Below are 16469 nucleotides of genomic sequence, written 5' to 3'. Positions count from 1 at the left end.
AGCCAGCAATCACACCCTTAAATCCCACCAGCTCCAGAGTTCAAGCATTTGGTCTCAGGTTTTCTTGAGCGCAATTATTTTAAGCGGGTGTTTAACACCACCGTTGAGTTCCTGAACCGGCAAGCAGGCTGCTGCATACCAGCAGGCCTTTGCTTTCCCCACTCTGCTGTTTACTCAGATGGGGGAGAAAGGAAAAATTAAACAGGACTTCTTGCCAAAGGGGAATGAAAAAGTTGGTTTTGCCATGAAACGATGGGATATATTCCTGGGTGGAAGGGCTGCATCCTCACAATGCCATCGGCTCGAGCTGCTCCACCCTGCAGCACTGCTGGTCCTCAGGGATGATGGATCCGTTGCTGGGCTAAACCCCACGCAGCAACCAAAAACTGCTCATGTCAAACGCTTCCCTCTCCTCCTCCACAGCTGGGACAGCTTTCTTCCCCCCACTTTGCAGTCTCTCCAACTCCCAGGGCTGCGAAGAGGTGGGTCAGGTCCCTGGGCTCCCGCCTTGTGGCACAGCCCTCAGCAAGAGCCACCAGCACCAGAAGGGCACACCCATCAGCAACCCCACCAGCCCCAGGACCGACTGCTGCCCGTCACAGGCAGCCTCAGACCCTGCCCTCGTTCCCTCCTGCCCCTGCACCGTTCCCATCACAGCCCCATCACTTCCCATGAAGCAGCTCTGGTTTCTCTTTCAACCCACTTTTCCAGGCACCTCGTCTTCCAGGCACTGATGCATGCCCTCCATTGGTGGCTGCTCACCCTCCTTTGCCAGGAGTGCCTGCTCAGCCCCACACCAGTAGCCCCCCAGCCCACCCTTGCTGGCCGTGAGAAGCCTCCTCCTCGCCAGCAGAACCCTTCCTCTCTCCCTGCCATCCCTATGCCCACATCCCGGCTTATTCCCAGCAATCCATCTGGCTCGCCTAGCCCAGTGGCACGGGCTCCTCTCCCTGACGGTATTCCCTGCTGCAGAGCCACAAGCTCGGCTCCATTTTCTGTCTCCATCCATTTCCTTCGGCTTCCTCGGCCGACAACACGCCGCTTCCCTCCTGCTCCTCTGCCGCAATCTAGTCCCATCTCCACCACAGCGGCGCAAGGACCACTGGCAGCACCATGCCCCCTTGCAGAGCACTGGCAGCCCCCTGCCCAGCTCCTTCCCAAGCCTCCTCTCCTTCCCCTGACTCTTATTTTCTCATCTCGGCCGTGGCGAGGAATTCAGCCTGAGCCCATGTAACGTGGCAGCACCACCAGCCATGGCCAGCATCAGCATCACTGGCCACAGGCACTCAGCATCCTGCAGAAAGAGGGGACACACTGCAGCGGGCAAGCTGTGGACAGGCAGGGCAAGCAGGCGGCTCGAGCCCAGCCAGCTCACTCTGCCTGGGGACAGTCCACCGCCTGCTTAATCTGCCATCGAGAGAAATTCAATAAGCCGCTATCAGCCTTTCGCTGGAAGCGGGCCAGCACCATGGCCCCACTCCCTGCTCCCTCCCCGCCTCCTCCTGGGGCCACCCCACACACAAGGGAAATGGCAGAGGAGGACAGCAGAGCCCCTGGGGCCATGGTGCCAGGGGGCACATCCGGACCTGTCCCCCAACTCTGCAGGGCATCTCTTCCCCCGTATCCTGCGCAGCCTGCTGCGCTCTGCCCACCCCTACCGGCACACCCGCCAGCCCTCGGTGATGAGCGAAAGGCCTAAACAGTGAGGATTAACTGGATCAGCTAAGATTAATTGGGCAGAGATTAGCTAATGAGAGCTCTCTTAAGTCCAACGGCTACAGACTGGCAGCCCTCCTGCCACCGCTGAGAGGTGACCAGTGGGATGGGGAGCATTGTCCCCAAGTGCCACCTGCAGCGAACTCTTCCCCTAAGGATGCTGCGGGGACATGCTGTGCTGCCTGTCCCCTGGGTGCTGCAGGACACCGGGGTTTGAATGATGCTAACAGTGGCCGGCATGGCCAGGATGCCCCATTCCCTGCGCCCAGCATGGGGCAGGGGCTGCCTCACCGGGGCCGCAGGCAGCTCTAGCAGATGAAGAGCTGCCTGCACCAAGGGAAATCCAAGGCGAGTTTCTCCTTTTGTCTGTGCACCTCCCCACATCACCTCAGTGGCAAGGGCAGACGCCCTGTTTGGCTGCACCTCCCAAGCCAAGGTGTTCTCAGCTGCTGACAGGCTTTGTTTTAATGAGCCCTTCCCCTACACCCCTTGTTGGGGTCCCCCAGCTCTGTCTGGGACCGCAGGACCCCACCCTCCCTCTGGGGACAACGGGGGACCCTGGGGGCAGCTGGCCAGGATGACGCGGCAACATCGGCACCTGCGAGACGAGCCCGGCGGCTGCTCCCTGCTCACCTCCCACCCCGCGCAGGACAAGGGGCTGTGACGGTGCAGTTTTCCCCGAAGCAGCACCCACAGGCAGGGAAGCAGCTCAGAGGACAGCCCGGGGCAGGGGCAGATACCCCCCCATCCCCAGCTGAAATCCAGTCCCCCCGCTTCCCCAGTGCCATCATGGCCACCCTGCCCTGTGCCTCCTCACCTCCTGCCCACCCCAATGGGGGACACGGCTTCAGGGCAGTGTTTGAGAATTTCAATGCGGTTTAAATTTGCAGGTAGCAAATTTAAGGCTGCGGATGAGGGGGTTTGCTCACCACCAGCCACCTCCCCATCCCTGCTGCAAAGGCGAGTCACCTCGCACTCCATTGCCCATTCCCTCCACCCTCTCTTCTGCACGCTAAAACCCACATCAGGGAAAAGCCGCACGGAAAAGGCAGCGAGCTCCGGTGGGTTACCAGCATGGCTAGGCATGGAGAGGGGTGGGCAGCTGGGGGTTGGGGGGGAACACCAGGTCCCAACACCCCCCAGGGTTTGGGGGCTGCAGCTCTGGCTACATGCGGGGGGGGGGGGGCAGCATCTGTGCCAGCACCAACTGCCACCTCCCAGACAAAATGGAGGTCAGCGGCAGCATGCAGGGATGGCAGAGGCCACCACACCCCTGGCCGTACCTGGGGCGGGGCTGCTGCTCCCCCCCCCCATGCCACTGAGGCCACCTGCTGAGGGGCTGCTCCGGGCACTGGGGTGTGGAAAGATAGCTATGGGGTGGCAGGGGACATGCTCGGCTGGTTCCTTGTCCTCCCCAAGCCCCACAACCGAGGTGTGGGACCTGAGCAGGCAGGAGACCCTGGCGCACAGGGGACTGCGGGGTCCAGGGGAGAGGATACTGCCCCATGGGGGAGAAGGAGGACGAGAAAGAGGCAGAGGAGGAAGACAATGGGGCAGGTGCAGGGCTGCTCCCTGGGAGCCAGGGTGGCCAAGCACAGGGCTCTGCACCAGCCCCTCCGCCCAGGCACCACCCCTTCCTCCATCCAGAAGCCATCAGCGCTGGCCCGCAGTAACATGGCGGCCCTCGCCCAGCTGCCCCCAAGCGCAAGGTCAGCAGCAGCAGCTCGTCCTTGTGGGGCAAGCAAGAGCCTCGGCTTTGTAGCACCTTCGCCAGCCACCCCCCTAGGTGAAAGCCCCAGCTGGGGCGCCCACTGCTCCCTCCAGCACTGTTGTTGACTCTGAAGCATAATGACGATGGCGCAAGATGGCTCAGCTTCATGGCCAGACCCACCTGCCCCAGAGGGGATAGCGGGGGCGGCTCTGGGGTGAAAAGGGGTCCATGTGCCCCCTCCCACGGGCTGCGGGGACGGCATCCTCCCCCTCCCCACCCCAGGCTGGTGCCGGGGCCGCAGAGGCGTCGCCCCATCGCCGGGAAGGCCCCCCCCCGGTGGGATCCTTCTGGAAGCCGGGGCGGCACCCGCCGGCTGCCGCGCGGGGGATCCGCGGGCAACCCCCGCCCGGCCTCCCTCCCCTGCGCCTCGGGGGGCCCCGCAAAATGGCCGCCGGCCGCAGCCCCCCGCCCCGCCGGGCCCCCGGGGGGGCGCGTCCCCCTCGCCCCGCCACGCCTCGCCCCCGCCGGGGCTGAGAGGGGCGGCACCGCCATCCCCGAGCAGACCCGGGGCCCCCCCTCGGCCAGCGCCCGGGGACCGCGCCCGCGCTGCCGCAGCCCCGCCCGGGCGCGGCGGGGCTGCTCCGTCCCGCACGGTGCCTGCCGCCCGCCCCTACCTGTGCCTGTGCCTGTGCCTGTGCCTGTGCCCGTGCCCGGTTCGGCAGGGCGCACCGCTCAGCCGCGGGCGCGGGGCGCCGGCATGAGGCCGAGCCGCGCGGTGCGGTGCGATGCGGTGCCGGTGCGGGTGGCGGCAGCCCCACCCCTGCGGTCCCCGCCCGCCCCGCGCCGCCCCGCGCCGCCCCGCGCGCTGGTTGGCCGCCGCCGCCCGAGAGAAGGGGGGGGACCGGGAGGGCGCGAGCCTGGGATGGAGCGGTGACGTCAGCGCATCCCCCCCACCCCCGTTCTGCGCTGCGGAACCGCCGCAAGGGCGCGGGGAGGGGCGGAGTCCTCCGCGTCACCCGGCAACCGTCGCCTGGCGACCGCCCCCCTATCCCCGGTTCCCGCGGGCGCGGTACCCCGGCCCCGCCGGCGCGCTGCCCCGGAAAGAGCTGCCCCCTCCAGGGCTTCCCGCCGGCCCCAGGCCCCCTCTCCGGCCCCGGCCCTGGCCCCGAGCCCCCGGCGGCCCCGGCTGTCAGCATCCACCTCCAGGGCAGAGCTTCTTCACCCCTCCGGCCTGACGAGCCCTGCAGCCCCCGGAGTGGCACGGCCGTCTCCCTGTCCATCTGCGCTGGGGAATTTAGACCCAGCACAAAAAGACGATTACGCCTTCACCACCAGCTGTTTCCAGCAGCGCATCCTCCCTCACCCCTCCACACCAATCACGAGGCCACACATCCCCTGGCTGCCCCAGCCTTTCCCCAAGTCTCCCTGGAGGACAAGCAGCAGAGAGGTCTTCATCCACACACCTGCCGCAGCAGTGGTGGGTCTCCAGCGGGTCTCTCCTGATGGTGTTTTAGGGACTGAGTGTTTCAGCAATGCTGCGAGCATCCAGCAACAATCCCGGCAGTGGGGAGTCCCCTCAGCTGGAGGAGCACATGGCTGGGACACAGGATGAGGGGCTGGCTCGGAACATCTCAGGACATCAGGACTTCTGGTCCTCACTTCAGTAGGTGATGACTGGGCAGCAGTCCCCAGGCTAACTGTGGAGGATCATCCATGCAGTGTTGGCCACACCGGCTCCCAGCTCCTCTCAAAGACAAGCATCCTGCTGCCCAGGCAGAAGTGCTTTCACCTGGCACTGTGTCAGCCCCATGCACCTGCCCCAAATGCCTTCAGCACCAGCCACCGGAGCCAGCTGTGCCAGGGGGGGACTTTCCACCCCATAACCATCATCCCCAGCCCAAAGCTGAGTGGCTCTTCTGGCCAGGCACCTGCTCCTAGACATGCCAGGAGCCCGCAGCGGGCAGCTCTTTTACGTTTCAGAGTATGGATGGCAGAGAATGTGCCGGAGGATGGGCATGATACAATGGACCATTGGCACACATGGCACGTGACAGGCACAGCATATTGAACAGGCACACGTGGCCTGTGGCATCATCAGGACACGCTGTGATGCCCACAAGCCAGGACAGCTCACTGCAGTAGGGACTGCGGCCATGTCCCACCCCATGGCTCTGCCCTTGTGTAAACCATCCCGATGGCCACCCTCCTCCAGGCAGCTGTCACTCGGCCAGGCATTCTTCTGCAACGCAGGTCCTTGGTCAGGGAGACCTGGCCAACAGAGCTTTGTGCTGCTGGAGGGGTTATGACCATGGCAGCTGTGCTGAGCCAGTCCCAATGCAATCATCCCATGGCACAGGACCTGCGAGCCCAGGAGCAGGGTTCCCACCTGCTGGGATGGTGTTGGGAACCATGAACCACGGTGTCCAGGGGGCTGTGGGGACAGGGTCTGCATGGGTGCTTGCCACTCCCAGAGGCTGGCATGCCTGAGGAGCAACCCCCCCAGCACTAGCAAGGGGGGACTCCCAAAATGAGGTGGCTGAGACAGCAGGGACAGTGCTGGTGGCACATTAACCGGACAAGGAGGAGGCCAGGGGCAGAGTCCAGGCCAGCGGGGGAGCACCAAGCCCTGGGGTCAGGGTCCACAGGGACGCTGGACACTGCTGCCACAGGATGCACTGCGCTGTGGTGCTGGGTGCTGCACGGGCAGCCTCCACTACTCCTCTCCTCCGGGCTCGGCTCCTGAGGACGGCAAGGCACGCCATGACCACCAGCATGCTCCATGTCCCCCCACCCCAGGGGCTGCTCCAGCCCCTGGCTATGCCAGAGAGGCTGCTGCTCGGGCCGGGGCCCAGCAACGTGCCCCCCCGCATCCTGGCTGCAGGCGGCCGACAGCTCCTGGGCCACATGCACCCTGAGGTGCTGCAGGTGAGCTGCCCCAGCCCAGACTTCCTCCCCCCCTCTCCCTCGCCCCCCACGAGGGGCTGGGACAGCTCTGCCAGGGTGAGGGGGGCAATAGCGGTGCCAGTTGGTCCCCTGCCACCGCAGGTGATGGATGAGATCAAGGCGGGCATCCAGTATGCCTTCCAGACGCAGAACCGGTTGACTCTGGCCGTCAGCGGTACCGGCCACTGCGCCATGGAGGCTGCCCTCCTCAACCTCCTGGAGCATGGTGACTCTGTGCTGGTGGCCATCAACGGCATCTGGGGACAACGCGCCGCCGACATCGCCAGGAGGTTGGGTATGCTGGGGACAGCCGGATGGCACTGGCAGGGCTCAGGGAACAGGGCTTGTAGGCGGTATGCCAGTATATAACCCCTGGCTTGCTGTCCCCATCTCGGCGGCAGTGGCCAGTGACATGGCTTCCACAGCCGGAGAGCACTCCAGTTTTTTTCCAGGGTGATGTTCCTCTGTTTACAGTGGTTTATGGCTTTTCCACTGGGCAAATCCACGGGAGGCCAGACCCTGGCGGGTGGCCACGCTCCACATTCATGCATGACCAATTCCCTCACGGAGCAGGTGGCTGCCCAGTGGGAGGCATGCGCAAACCTCAGTCTCCCTCTGTCCAAATCCTTCCCAGGAGCCAATGTCCATGAGCTGATGAAGTCCCCAGGCGAGTACTTCACCCCGTGGGACATCGAGGAGGTGAGTGCCAGTGCGGGGCAGTGGGCACGAGCAGGCCCTGGGGGCGGTCACCTTCCCTCTGTTTCATGCAGGGCCTGGCGCGGCACAAGCCCTCGGTGCTCTTCATTACCCACGGCGAGTCCTCCACAGGGGTGCTGCAGCCACTGGAGAGGCTTGGCGAGCTGTGCCACCGGTCAGTGCACGGCAGGCACCCGTGAGGGCTGGTGGCACCCCAAGGTCACCGTCAGGGATTGGGGCACAGGGATTCACATGCCCCGGGCTCTCCTATAGCTCTGTTGTGCTGGAAGCAGCTGGTGCCAGTGAGACACACAGCCTTGGGGGGACCGGGATGCCAGGACTGCAGGCAGGGGGGTGGCAAGTGGAGGTGGCAGGAGGAGGTGGCAGGGACACCAGGCTGAGTTCTGTCCTCCCACAGGCATGGCTGCCTGCTGCTCGTGGATGCTGTGGCATCGCTCGGGGGAGCCCCTATCTTCATGGACCAGCAGGGTAAGAGCCACAGTGCCATCACGGGCAGCCAGGGGACAAGGGAGCTCGTGCCTGGGCCAGGGAGGGAGGGCAGTGGGATCAGCCCCACCGCTCACATTTCAGGCTAGCAGCACTAGAAACTGGTCCAGCTGCAGTCAGAGAGCCTGTTCCCCTCGGGGGACCATCAGCAGTGCCAGGGTGTCCCCCAAAGCAGGCCAAACACAAGCAGGACCTGCAGTGTGTGCCACCCTGGGCTTTCCACCCACCACTTGCAGCTGGGTTGGGGGGGCTCAGCGTGTCCCCACAGGGAGCCCCCGGTCCCTAAGGAGCTGCCTCCCTTCTCGGGCAGAGATCGATGTCCTATACTCGGGGTCTCAGAAAGTCCTCAACGCCCCCCCCGGCAGTGCCCCCATCTCATTCAGCGAGCGAGCCAGGTAAGGGCAGCCCTGTCCCACCAGGGGGAAAAGCGATGGGGCTGGGGGGAGGCTGTCACCCCCCCTGTTTTGCCAGCCATCTGCTCCAGCCCCACTCTGGAGAGCGCACCCAGCAGCAGCTCTGCGGGGTCAGAGCCTCGCCTATCCCTGGGCAGTGATTGGCACTGGAGCCAACCTCTGTGCTTGCTCTGGGGGGGCCCTCCTGCAGGACTGACCCCACCCCAGAGCTAGTGAGGTCAAGGTCCGGCTCCTCCCTAGCACTCTGCTTCACCAGGGAGAAGATGCTGAAGAGGAAGACGAAGCCCCCATCCTTCTACCTGGACATGGGCTGGCTGGCAAATTACTGGGGCTGCGATGGGGAGCCGCGAAGGTGAGGGCAGGCTGTCCCAGGACAGATGGCCGCAGCCGTCCCACCCACAGCCTTCGCCCCGGCTTGGGGGCTGCCTGCCCTGCAGGACTCGGGCCCTGTCTCCCCATCATCCTGTCCGCTGGTTGCAAAGCGGCCCCGGGGTATTTGCATCCCCTCTACACTGGGTGAACAGGAGGGAGGATGCCACACCCTGGTTCCCCCCTACCACGAGCTGGAGTACTGCTCTGCTGCAGGCCAGGCTGAACCTGCCTGGGTGCCCCTTGGGTTTTGCAGGTACCATCACACGGCACCGATCAACAGCTTCTTCAGCCTGCGGGAAGGCTTGGCTATGCTGGTGGAGCTGGTGAGCAGTGCTGGGCAGGCAGGGGGGCACCAGCAGTGCTGGTGGGGTTTGGGGGAGCAGTGGGTGCCAGGACCTTCTCCCTCCTCTCTGCCCACAGGGTCTGGAGAGCTCATGGGAGCGCCACCGGGCCAACTGCACCCAGCTGTGCCAGGGTCTGCACGACCTGGGGCTTGAGCTCTTTGTGAAGGAGGAGGTGGGTGCAGGGCAAGCCCACCACCATGGTGCAGGGGCAGTGTGAGGACATGGCCCTATGCAGCTGGAGACGTGCCTGGGCAGCTTTTGATGCTGGAGAAAAAACTGCTCCCCCAGCGATGCTCTCTCCTGGCAGGCTGCAGGGCTCACTGGGGGACAGGGCTGAGGCCAGGAGCTGCAGATTTAACCCGGTTTCTCTCTTCCCCAGAAGGCAAGGCTTCCCACCATTACCACTGTCAGGGTGCCTGAGGGCTACGACTGGAAGGAGATCACAGCCTTTCTCATGGACAACCACGCCATCGAGATCGCTGGGGGCCTGGGCCCCTCAGTGGGCAAGGTGGGCAGCATCCTCCCCTCCCACTGCCCACGGCCAGGCACCGAACCCGGCTGTAGTTGCATCCATCAGTAGCGTGCCCCATGGTTAACTGGTGCTCTCTGGCTGCAAACAGCAAACACACGGCTGGATGCATCCCATTGCCTACAGCAATGCATAGCGGCTCCTAACCACACACAATTGCTGCACATAATTGAATAACCATGCACATAATTAGCAGGGTGACACATCTTTAGAGGAAACGCATGTTATATAGGAGCAAGCAGGGAGTTGTGCACATGCACTCACACCCGGCCATGTGCATGGCCGCTTCTCACGTGCCCCCTGCTCTGCGCAGAAGCCTGTGCTCTGCCGCTGGCTGCTCTGCTCACAGGGAGACGGTGCCGGGGCATGGCCGCAAAGGTGGGTGCTGCAGGGAGACACTTGCCCTTCTCCTCCCAGGTCCTGCGAATCGGCCTCATGGGCTGCAACTCGACCAGTGGCAACGTGGATCGTGTGTTGCGTGCCCTGCAAGATGCCCTCAGGTGCTGCCACCGCAGCAGGCTGTGAGCACCCTTGCAAAGGGGGGGTCCAGACAAGGCAGCGTGGCACTCCCCCCCATGCCCTGCTGTAGGCAGCTGGCAGGCAGAGAGGCTCCGCTGCCTCCCCAGGGAGCTGGCAGGAAAACGCTGCAACACCCAGCAAGCCAAGCCAGAGCGGGAAGGAGAAGCTGGAAGAGCAGGGGACATGGAGGTGAGGGCTGCAGCTCAGCAGACATGGGATGTGGCTCAAAACCCCTTCTCCCAGTCCCCCACGCAGGGTCACTCCTCACCCTGGTGGCCTGGCCCCCCAGCTCTTCCCCTTCCCCTGGCCTCAGGGCATGGCAGCCCCACTGCAAGCTGACATGAGGGCTGGATGCAGGATCCGACCACAGGTCCCTTCCCCTCCCACCACCATCACCCTCAGCCATCCCTGCACCAGAGCCCAGCAGTGCAGGATGCCATCCATCCCCCCAGATTAGGTACCCTGGGATGAAACACCCGCCCTGGCACCCAGCTCTACCAGGGGAGCCAAGAAGCTGTGCATCCCCACCCAGCTGCAGCAGACATGTGCTCGCTCCCCAGTACCATCTTTCCTCAATAAAGCGACACGGCAGCATGCTGCTCCCTGGCCCCATAGCTCGCCTTGCACCTCCCCGAGTTTCAAGACACCCAGATGGGGTGGCAGCAGGGTCCCGCTCAGGTCTGCTGGGGGATTTCTCGCTGGATCTTGGAGAGGAGCTGGGACATTGCTAAGCAGCGCGCGCTGTCCTGGATCCGGTACACCTGAAACTAAGCGGAGGCAGGTGGGGAGTGAGGGGAGAGGGCTCCCTGCTCTGCTTGAGCTCTGTGCCCCAGCATCACCAGCCTCCCGCAGCCTCCATGATGGGGTTGGGCAGCGCATGCCAGTGGCTGCCAGGGGCCAGAGGGCTCTGGGGGGCAAATTCCAGCACATCCTAAGCTGCCCAGCCCAGGTGGTTTCTGGTGCTGCCACGCTCTGCCTCATGAGACCAGCCCAGGGTCTCCGGTCCCCGTTACCTGGCTAAGCAGGATGTCAAAGTAGGCTGTGTCGCAGTAAGACCCATCTTTGGCAGGGATCTGCAGGAGGGCTCGGGTACTGGGGTCTGCCTGCCAGCTGTCAGTGCGCACAGGGAGGCCAAAATGGAAGTGAAGGAAGTGTCGGGGGTCCTTGGCGAAGCTCTCCACCTTACAGTAGAGGGAGGCGAGGTCTCGGGGCTCTCCTTGGAAGAGGTTCTCCTCTGGGTGCAGGAAGTGGGGGAGGTGCCGGGTGGCCAGGCAGCGGAGGAGGATCACCAAGAGCCTGTAGACTGAGCCTTCCAGGTCCTGCCAGTCCTCTGGGGAGGGGAAGAGCTCCGTGCTCCACAGCAGCACCATCTGTGGGGAGGGAGAGAAGGGTGTGGGATCGGACACTCCCCACAAAGGCCGTGCCTTCACACCCTGCAGGTCACCACGCAACCATCTGTGGGGCTGAGCCCTCAACACGGACATCACGTCCTCAGCAGCCTAGGGCTGCACAGGCTCTTGGAGCTGCTGCTTTGGCTGCTGCAGGCGCAGCCGATGCCCCACCACCCCTTAGTTTTGAACCTTTGCTTCACTCCCCTAAGAGCCCCCATCTCAGCTCTGAGGCAGGTCCCAGCTCTGCAGCAGCTCCGAAACAACACGCCCAAGCTTTCTGCAGGCACCAAACAACAGTAAAAAACCCTGCTTGTGGTTTCCATCAGCTGCTGGCAAGGCAGGTGAACCCCCAGCAGCTGCCACACCAGCTTCCTCGGCACTGCACTGGCAAACGGCCTGGCACCAATGACTTTTGGTGACATGGTGTAATGGGCAATGCACGCAGTGGGCTGGAGCAGAAGATGCTTTTTTGAAGGACAGAGGCATACTGTGTCCTTTTTTTTTAAAAAAAAAAAAGGTCAAAGAACACAACATAAAACAAAACCCACAGAATTTGTGTTACTTGGAGCTGGAGCCATTCTCTCAGCAGAAGACAACTTTGCCTCCTTCTCCACCCCGGACCAGAGAGCCGCCACAAGGCAGGGCACACCTGGATTGTGCCACCAGGTGCTGTCCCCAGCGTGGCCCCTTTTCCAACCAGCATCACCAGCTGGCGTGGGTCCAGAGTGCCGAAAACAGGTTGGGCAGGGAGAGAGGGTTTTGTCAGAGGAAACACCACCCTCAGCCCTGCACGGGCACCTCCCAGCACGCTGGGGCACAGGACAACCTGTGGCATGGCAGGCATGGCCATGCAATCCCCAGCATGGCCCCTGCAGACACAGGCAGTCTGTGCCAGGGGATACCTGGCATATCAGCACAGAGCCCCAGCTCCTAAAGCTCAGAGTGTTTCAGGCTGCAGATTGCTGGTTCAATCCAGCCAGTGCCTGTGATTTGCAAGGAAGAAGGATCAAACCCCTCTAACCATGGCCAGTGGCATCCATCCTTTCCGGACACAGCCATGGGCTGGTACATCCCAAAGCACTGCAGGTACTTGGTTTTGTTGCTTGGGATCTTCTTCCAGCAGCGACTCGGCTGCAGCAGGGTGCAGGCGAGCAGCCTTGGCTCTGCCTGCCCGGAGAGCCCCGGTCCCGCCGGCAGAACCTACCTACCTTCAGGTGGTTGAAGATGAGACCGCCTTTCCCACCCTCCTCTCCCCAGTCCTGGCTGCGGAGCTGGTCAAGCAGGCTGTCCAGACGGCGTCCCTTCAGTGTGTCCACTGCCTGGAGCAGCTTCAGGATGGGGAGATGAGTGGAGGATCTGGTGAGAGAAGTGGGATCCGGTGAGGGGGAGGATGGAGACCTGCATCCTCCCAGCTGGGGAGAGGATACCTGCAGTGATCCAGCACACATGGGGATCCCCCCTAGCCACCCACGTGGCCCCAGGCACGCAGCATCCTGGATCCACCTCCCACACCCACCTCTGGCAAAGAGGGACTGGGGAGATTTGCAGCATGATGGGGATGCTGCTGAGCCGCTTCTGCCTTCCCGGGAGGGACAAGAGGGGAGGCGAAGTGAGGTTGTGCTCCCCTACATGCAGCAGGGAGGGCTGCAGGCTGCCCTGGAATGGAGGCTGGATTGGACCCCAAGGAGGGGCCGAGCATCCAGCTGGACCACATTGTGCCCAAAATAAGCCTGGGCTGGTCCAGCTGGATGCTTGGCCCCTCCTCAGGGCCGGGTAGCCATGCTGGCAGGCAAGATGTGTGTCACCCCGGCCCCCCTCCCACCCATAGCCTGCCCTGAGAGTCACCTCATCACCCTGCTGCTGCCAGATGCCCAGGCTCGCTCCCGAAGCCCAAGCAGATGTGAGATCTGCCACCCTCCGTGCAGCCGGGGTTCAGCTCCTGTGAGCAATTTGGAGGGGGCTCTTTCAGTTGCAGCCTCCCCCCTCTTTCCTTGAGCTGCCTGGAATCTGGCTGAGGTTTTGCCCCCAACACAGGGCAGCGGGTTTGGGCATCAAGAGGGAGTGACTTCACCCCCCTGCTGACATGTCCCTCCACTTTCCCATCCCCTTTTTGCCTACACCTGGCAGTACTGCTGGCCAGGTGGGATCCCCGGGGCAGGGTCACCCCGCTATGTGTGCAGCCGAGCCTCTCACCTCCAGCAATGGGGAGAGGCAGGGACAAAGTGGGCCTCTTCTGTGGCCTTCCGGAGGCTGCCTTCAGGGAAGCCCCTGTCGCTCTGCCGCCCCTTGAGCCAGAGCGGCTCCTGCCACCTCCTCACCACAGGGACGATGTCAAAGCGGACAGTCTTCCAGCTACCACGGATCAGCAAGGAGAGCTCCATAGCATCTTCCTGCAGATTTTCAGCACTGAGGTCACCTAGATGCGGAGGGTTTGGTGGCAGTTAGGAGGTTACCGCAGCTGGTCCCACAGGCTGAACCAGGTATGTGCCGCAACGCCCATGGGCACATCCCACCCCGCTCGACCCATCCCTTTCCAATGCTGCAGTTTGGCTGCGGTTCCCCAGCGAAAGCCGTTCTCCAAACCCTGCTGGGGTGGTTTTCGGGAAGGAGCATCGCTCCAGCGGGGCTCAGGGCGAGGCGAGTGGGTGTGGGCACAGCAGGAAGCCCCAAGTGACTGAATGGGGCCATGCTGCTGGGTAGCTGAACAGTGCCAAGAAAAAGAACATGGTCCAAGAAAAATGGACTAGGAAAGGTCTCAGGTTGTGGGGGTAGAAGAAGATGAAGGGCTCTAGCTTGGCTGAAGAGGAAGGAGGGAATGGTGGGCTTGCTGGGGCTGGGACCTGCTGGTCCTCTCACATCACCTTTCCATCAGGGCTGAGATTGACTTCAAGAAGCACCTTTGGAGATGGAAATGCATGAAGAAGCTGATGGGACCCCTACGAGCATTCCCAGGGTCCCTTCCCCACCATGTTCTTCCTGGGGATGCTGCTCCCAGCCGGGGGCTGTGTGTGCGCAGGGTCAGACCCATGCCCCAAGGTCCTGGTCCAGCCCTAACACGCTTCCAGCTCACCCTCCAAACAGCCTCTTCCAGGGAGCAGGGGCACTTGGAGGCCAGGAGAGATGGGGGGAACACGGCTAAGGTGAGCCAAGCATGCCAAGTCCCTGAGCAAACCCTCCCCAGGGACTAACAGCAGGGGTGGGTGAACCCTGCATGGAGCTGCCACCGACTAAGAAGGGTGCCATCAGCCCAGGGTGAAGATGCCCAAGGATGACTCTGCTGCCATGGGATGGCAGGGAGTAGTTTGCATCTCCCCTTCCTTAGCTGAGGGCAAAGCCTGTCCCAGCACCCGGCAGGGTGCTTGCTCACTCGTGCAGGCTTTGGGTGGGCCATGCGCCCGGGGACTTACGCCCCAGCCCGTTTGCACAGGGACCACCACCGAACTGGGCTCCCTAGCTGTGCTGGAGGCAGCTCCTGGCTGGGGAAGTGCCGCACCAGTATACGCACCTGGCTGAAACAGGAAGCGGCGTTGGCAGCACACGATGGCCGAAACAAGGAGGTCTTTCAGGTGCTGGAGGACTTTGCCTGGAACCAGGCACCCTGCACCACCTCCCCGTTCCATCACACCCACGGCGCTGGTCCAGTCCTCCAAGTCAGTCCCTGGAGAGGGTACTTCCAGACAGCAGGTGCCCAGCCCTGGACGGTGCCCGGCAGGGGTGTCCCCGGGCCAGCATGCCAGCACCTGCAGGGCATCGCCATTGATCCGCAGGGGGACCTCCATGGTGACAGCATCCTCAGAGGCGCAGAGAGTGAACTCGAAGGCTTCCAGGTTTCTGGCGTAGTCTGTGAGGAAGCGGGGCTCCCTGGCGTGGATGCCCTCCAGCAGGGTCAGCAGGATGTTCTCGGCCTGCTGGAAATGCTCCAGCCACTGCCTCTTGTGGGACACAATCGCCCCGAGGTAGCTGTGCCACTGGGAAGCACTGGCTGCCATGGCAGCTCTGCCACTGTCCCAAGCCTGCTCTGAGCAGGAGTAAAAATACGTGGGCAGGGAGGGCAGGGCTGGGATCTGGCGCGGGGTGGGCGGAGAGAAGCCACAGCCGGGGGTTGGCAAGCACCACTGCTGGGCGAGCGCCAGGGAGAGCTGCCGGGAGCACTGTGTCACCCCCAGGCAGACTGAGGGCGGGGTATGGAGTCTGGCAGTTCAGCCAGACTGCCCCCTGGCAGTCCAGCAGGATGACAAGGGATGCTCAGCTGGCGGGTCACACCAGGACGTCACTGTGGTCACGCACGCCTCTCCCGGCACTGGGGCTGCATGCCTGCAGCATCCCCTCACAGCCAGTGCCAGATGAAGGCGAACCACCGCCCTCCCACCCCGGCCCAGCTTGGCTCTACAGGCCCAGCTGCCTGGGGCTGCTGGGGCAGGTCTGCTCTGAATTTGTGTTGTGCCCACAGGAGCTGGGAGCAGGCTCGTGCTGGAGCCAGGCCATGCTGCAGTGGCTGTGGGAGGGCTGTGGGACCCCATGCCCACCATGCAGGCGCTCAGTGCAGCCCTGCGGGCCCAGCCCCGTGCCCAGCCCACAGCTCCATCAGGCTCAAGCTCAGGCTCAAGTTTGCCAGATGCGGGCAGTACCGGGTGCCCCTCGGCTGGGCAGAGTTCCCTGGGCCCAGTCCTGCACCCAGCCCACAGCTCGCTCAGGCTCAGGGCCAGGCCCAGGCCCAGGCCCGCCCACTGCGGGCAGCTCCCGGCGCCCCTCGACCAGGCAGATCCCCTGGGTCAGGCTCCCGCCGAGGCCCACGCCCTCCCCTGCCCGCCGCGGTGTAGGGGGGGCCGCGGGCCCGGCCCAGCCCCACGCGTGGGCCCGCCCCGCAGGTAGGCCCCGCCTCGCAGGTAGGCCCCGCCGTCACCCTGGCAACACCGCCCCCGCCGCGCCCGAAGCGCGGCGGCTGCGGTCGCCATGGCGACGGCGCGCCCCGACGGCGCGGTTGCCTGGTGACAGTGCTGGGGGACACGCAAACCGGCACTTTCTGCCCCAAAACCGCTGGGCAGCGGGGTGGGAGCGGGCCGTGGCGCCAGAGGTGGCGGTCCTCAGCCTGGCTGCCGCCAGGAGGAGCAGATACTGCTGAGGCAAGTTTTGGGTCCGTGCTCCGATCTGAGCGGGGTCTTGGTCACCTTCCGCCTCCCAAGAGCTGCCTGGGACAGGCTTAGCCCCTGGGCTGCCCTGAGTTAGGACAGCTCCGACCACAACTGGGCAGAGACTGGCTCTTGTTTCCGCACAGCCTTTCTGGCTGTACCCTCGTACCTGCCCTCAGTCCTCCAGCATCTTCCACAA

The 16469-nt window shown here is 63.8% G+C and overlaps 3 protein-coding genes across 28 annotated transcripts in view; 1 reads left to right on the top strand and 2 right to left on the bottom strand.

Moving 5' to 3' along the window:
• The window catches only part of KIF1A (kinesin family member 1A), a 42420-nt gene extending 38205 nt beyond the window's left edge, over positions 1-4215 (bottom strand). For 21 of the 23 annotated variants that reach the window (XM_076341924.1, XM_076341926.1, XM_076341927.1 and 18 more), the window contains exon 1: positions 4102-4214. The gene's annotated coding sequence lies outside the window, so the exon portion shown is untranslated. Of the gene's footprint in view, positions 1-4101 lie in introns of all 23 variants that reach the window. The other 2 variants (XM_076341912.1, XM_076341913.1) reach the window with 1 other exon arrangement.
• A 1876-nt stretch (positions 4216-6091) lies between these two features.
• AGXT (alanine--glyoxylate aminotransferase) lies at positions 6092-10344 on the top strand. Of its 4 annotated transcripts, XM_076341908.1 has the most exons (13): positions 6092-6352; positions 6473-6665; positions 7005-7069; positions 7141-7241; positions 7485-7555; positions 7884-7968; positions 8243-8338; positions 8612-8681; positions 8779-8874; positions 9082-9210; positions 9649-9731; positions 9821-9939; positions 10203-10344. In XM_076341908.1, the coding sequence occupies exons 1-13, from the start codon at positions 6098-6100 to the stop codon at positions 10205-10207; spliced, it is 1368 nt and encodes a 455-aa protein (XP_076198023.1). In that variant the 5' UTR covers positions 6092-6097; the 3' UTR covers positions 10208-10344. The 4 variants fall into 4 exon arrangements, with proteins under 4 accessions (XP_076198023.1, XP_076198022.1, XP_076198021.1 ...); XM_076341907.1 differs by having other exon boundaries at positions 9085-9210; positions 9821-10344; XM_076341906.1 differs by having other exon boundaries at positions 9821-10344.
• Positions 10345-10364: 20 nt separating this feature from the next.
• On the bottom strand, positions 10365-15145 carry MAB21L4 (mab-21 like 4). Its single transcript, XM_076341911.1, has 5 exons — positions 14647-15145; positions 13335-13557; positions 12350-12497; positions 10764-11120; positions 10365-10517 (listed from the first exon to the last, which is right to left on the bottom strand). The coding sequence occupies exons 1-5, from the start codon at positions 15128-15130 to the stop codon at positions 10425-10427; spliced, it is 1305 nt and encodes a 434-aa protein (XP_076198026.1). The 5' UTR covers positions 15131-15145; the 3' UTR covers positions 10365-10424.
• Positions 15146-16469: the final 1324 nt, after the last annotated feature.

Source organism: Aptenodytes patagonicus, chromosome 6, assembly GCF_965638725.1.
Source record: "Aptenodytes patagonicus chromosome 6, bAptPat1.pri.cur, whole genome shotgun sequence".
Lineage (NCBI taxonomy): Eukaryota > Metazoa > Chordata > Aves > Sphenisciformes > Spheniscidae > Aptenodytes > Aptenodytes patagonicus.
Note: the sequence above shows the minus strand (reverse complement) of the source record. Positions and strands in the feature narration are given on the sequence as shown.

Excerpts from the sequence above, each read along its gene's own strand:
- AGXT (XM_076341906.1), top strand. The coding sequence starts at position 6,098 with ATGCACTGCGCTGTGGTGCTGGGTGCTGCACGGGCAGCCTCCACTACT. Across the intron at positions 7,556-7,883 it reads TATCTTCATGGACCAGCAGG|AGATCGATGTCCTATACTCG; the intron begins GTAAGAGCCACA and ends CTTCTCGGGCAG. Across the intron at positions 8,682-8,778 it reads TGGCTATGCTGGTGGAGCTG|GGTCTGGAGAGCTCATGGGA; the intron begins GTGAGCAGTGCT and ends CTCTGCCCACAG.
- MAB21L4 (XM_076341911.1), bottom strand. The coding sequence starts at position 15,130 with ATGGCAGCCAGTGCTTCCCAGTGGCACAGCTACCTCGGGGCGATTGTG. Across the intron at positions 13,558-14,646 it reads CCGCTTCCTGTTTCAGCCAG|GTGACCTCAGTGCTGAAAAT; the intron begins GTGCGTATACTG and ends CTCCGCATCTAG. Across the intron at positions 10,518-10,763 it reads TTGACATCCTGCTTAGCCAG|TTTCAGGTGTACCGGATCCA; the intron begins GTAACGGGGACC and ends GCCTCCGCTTAG.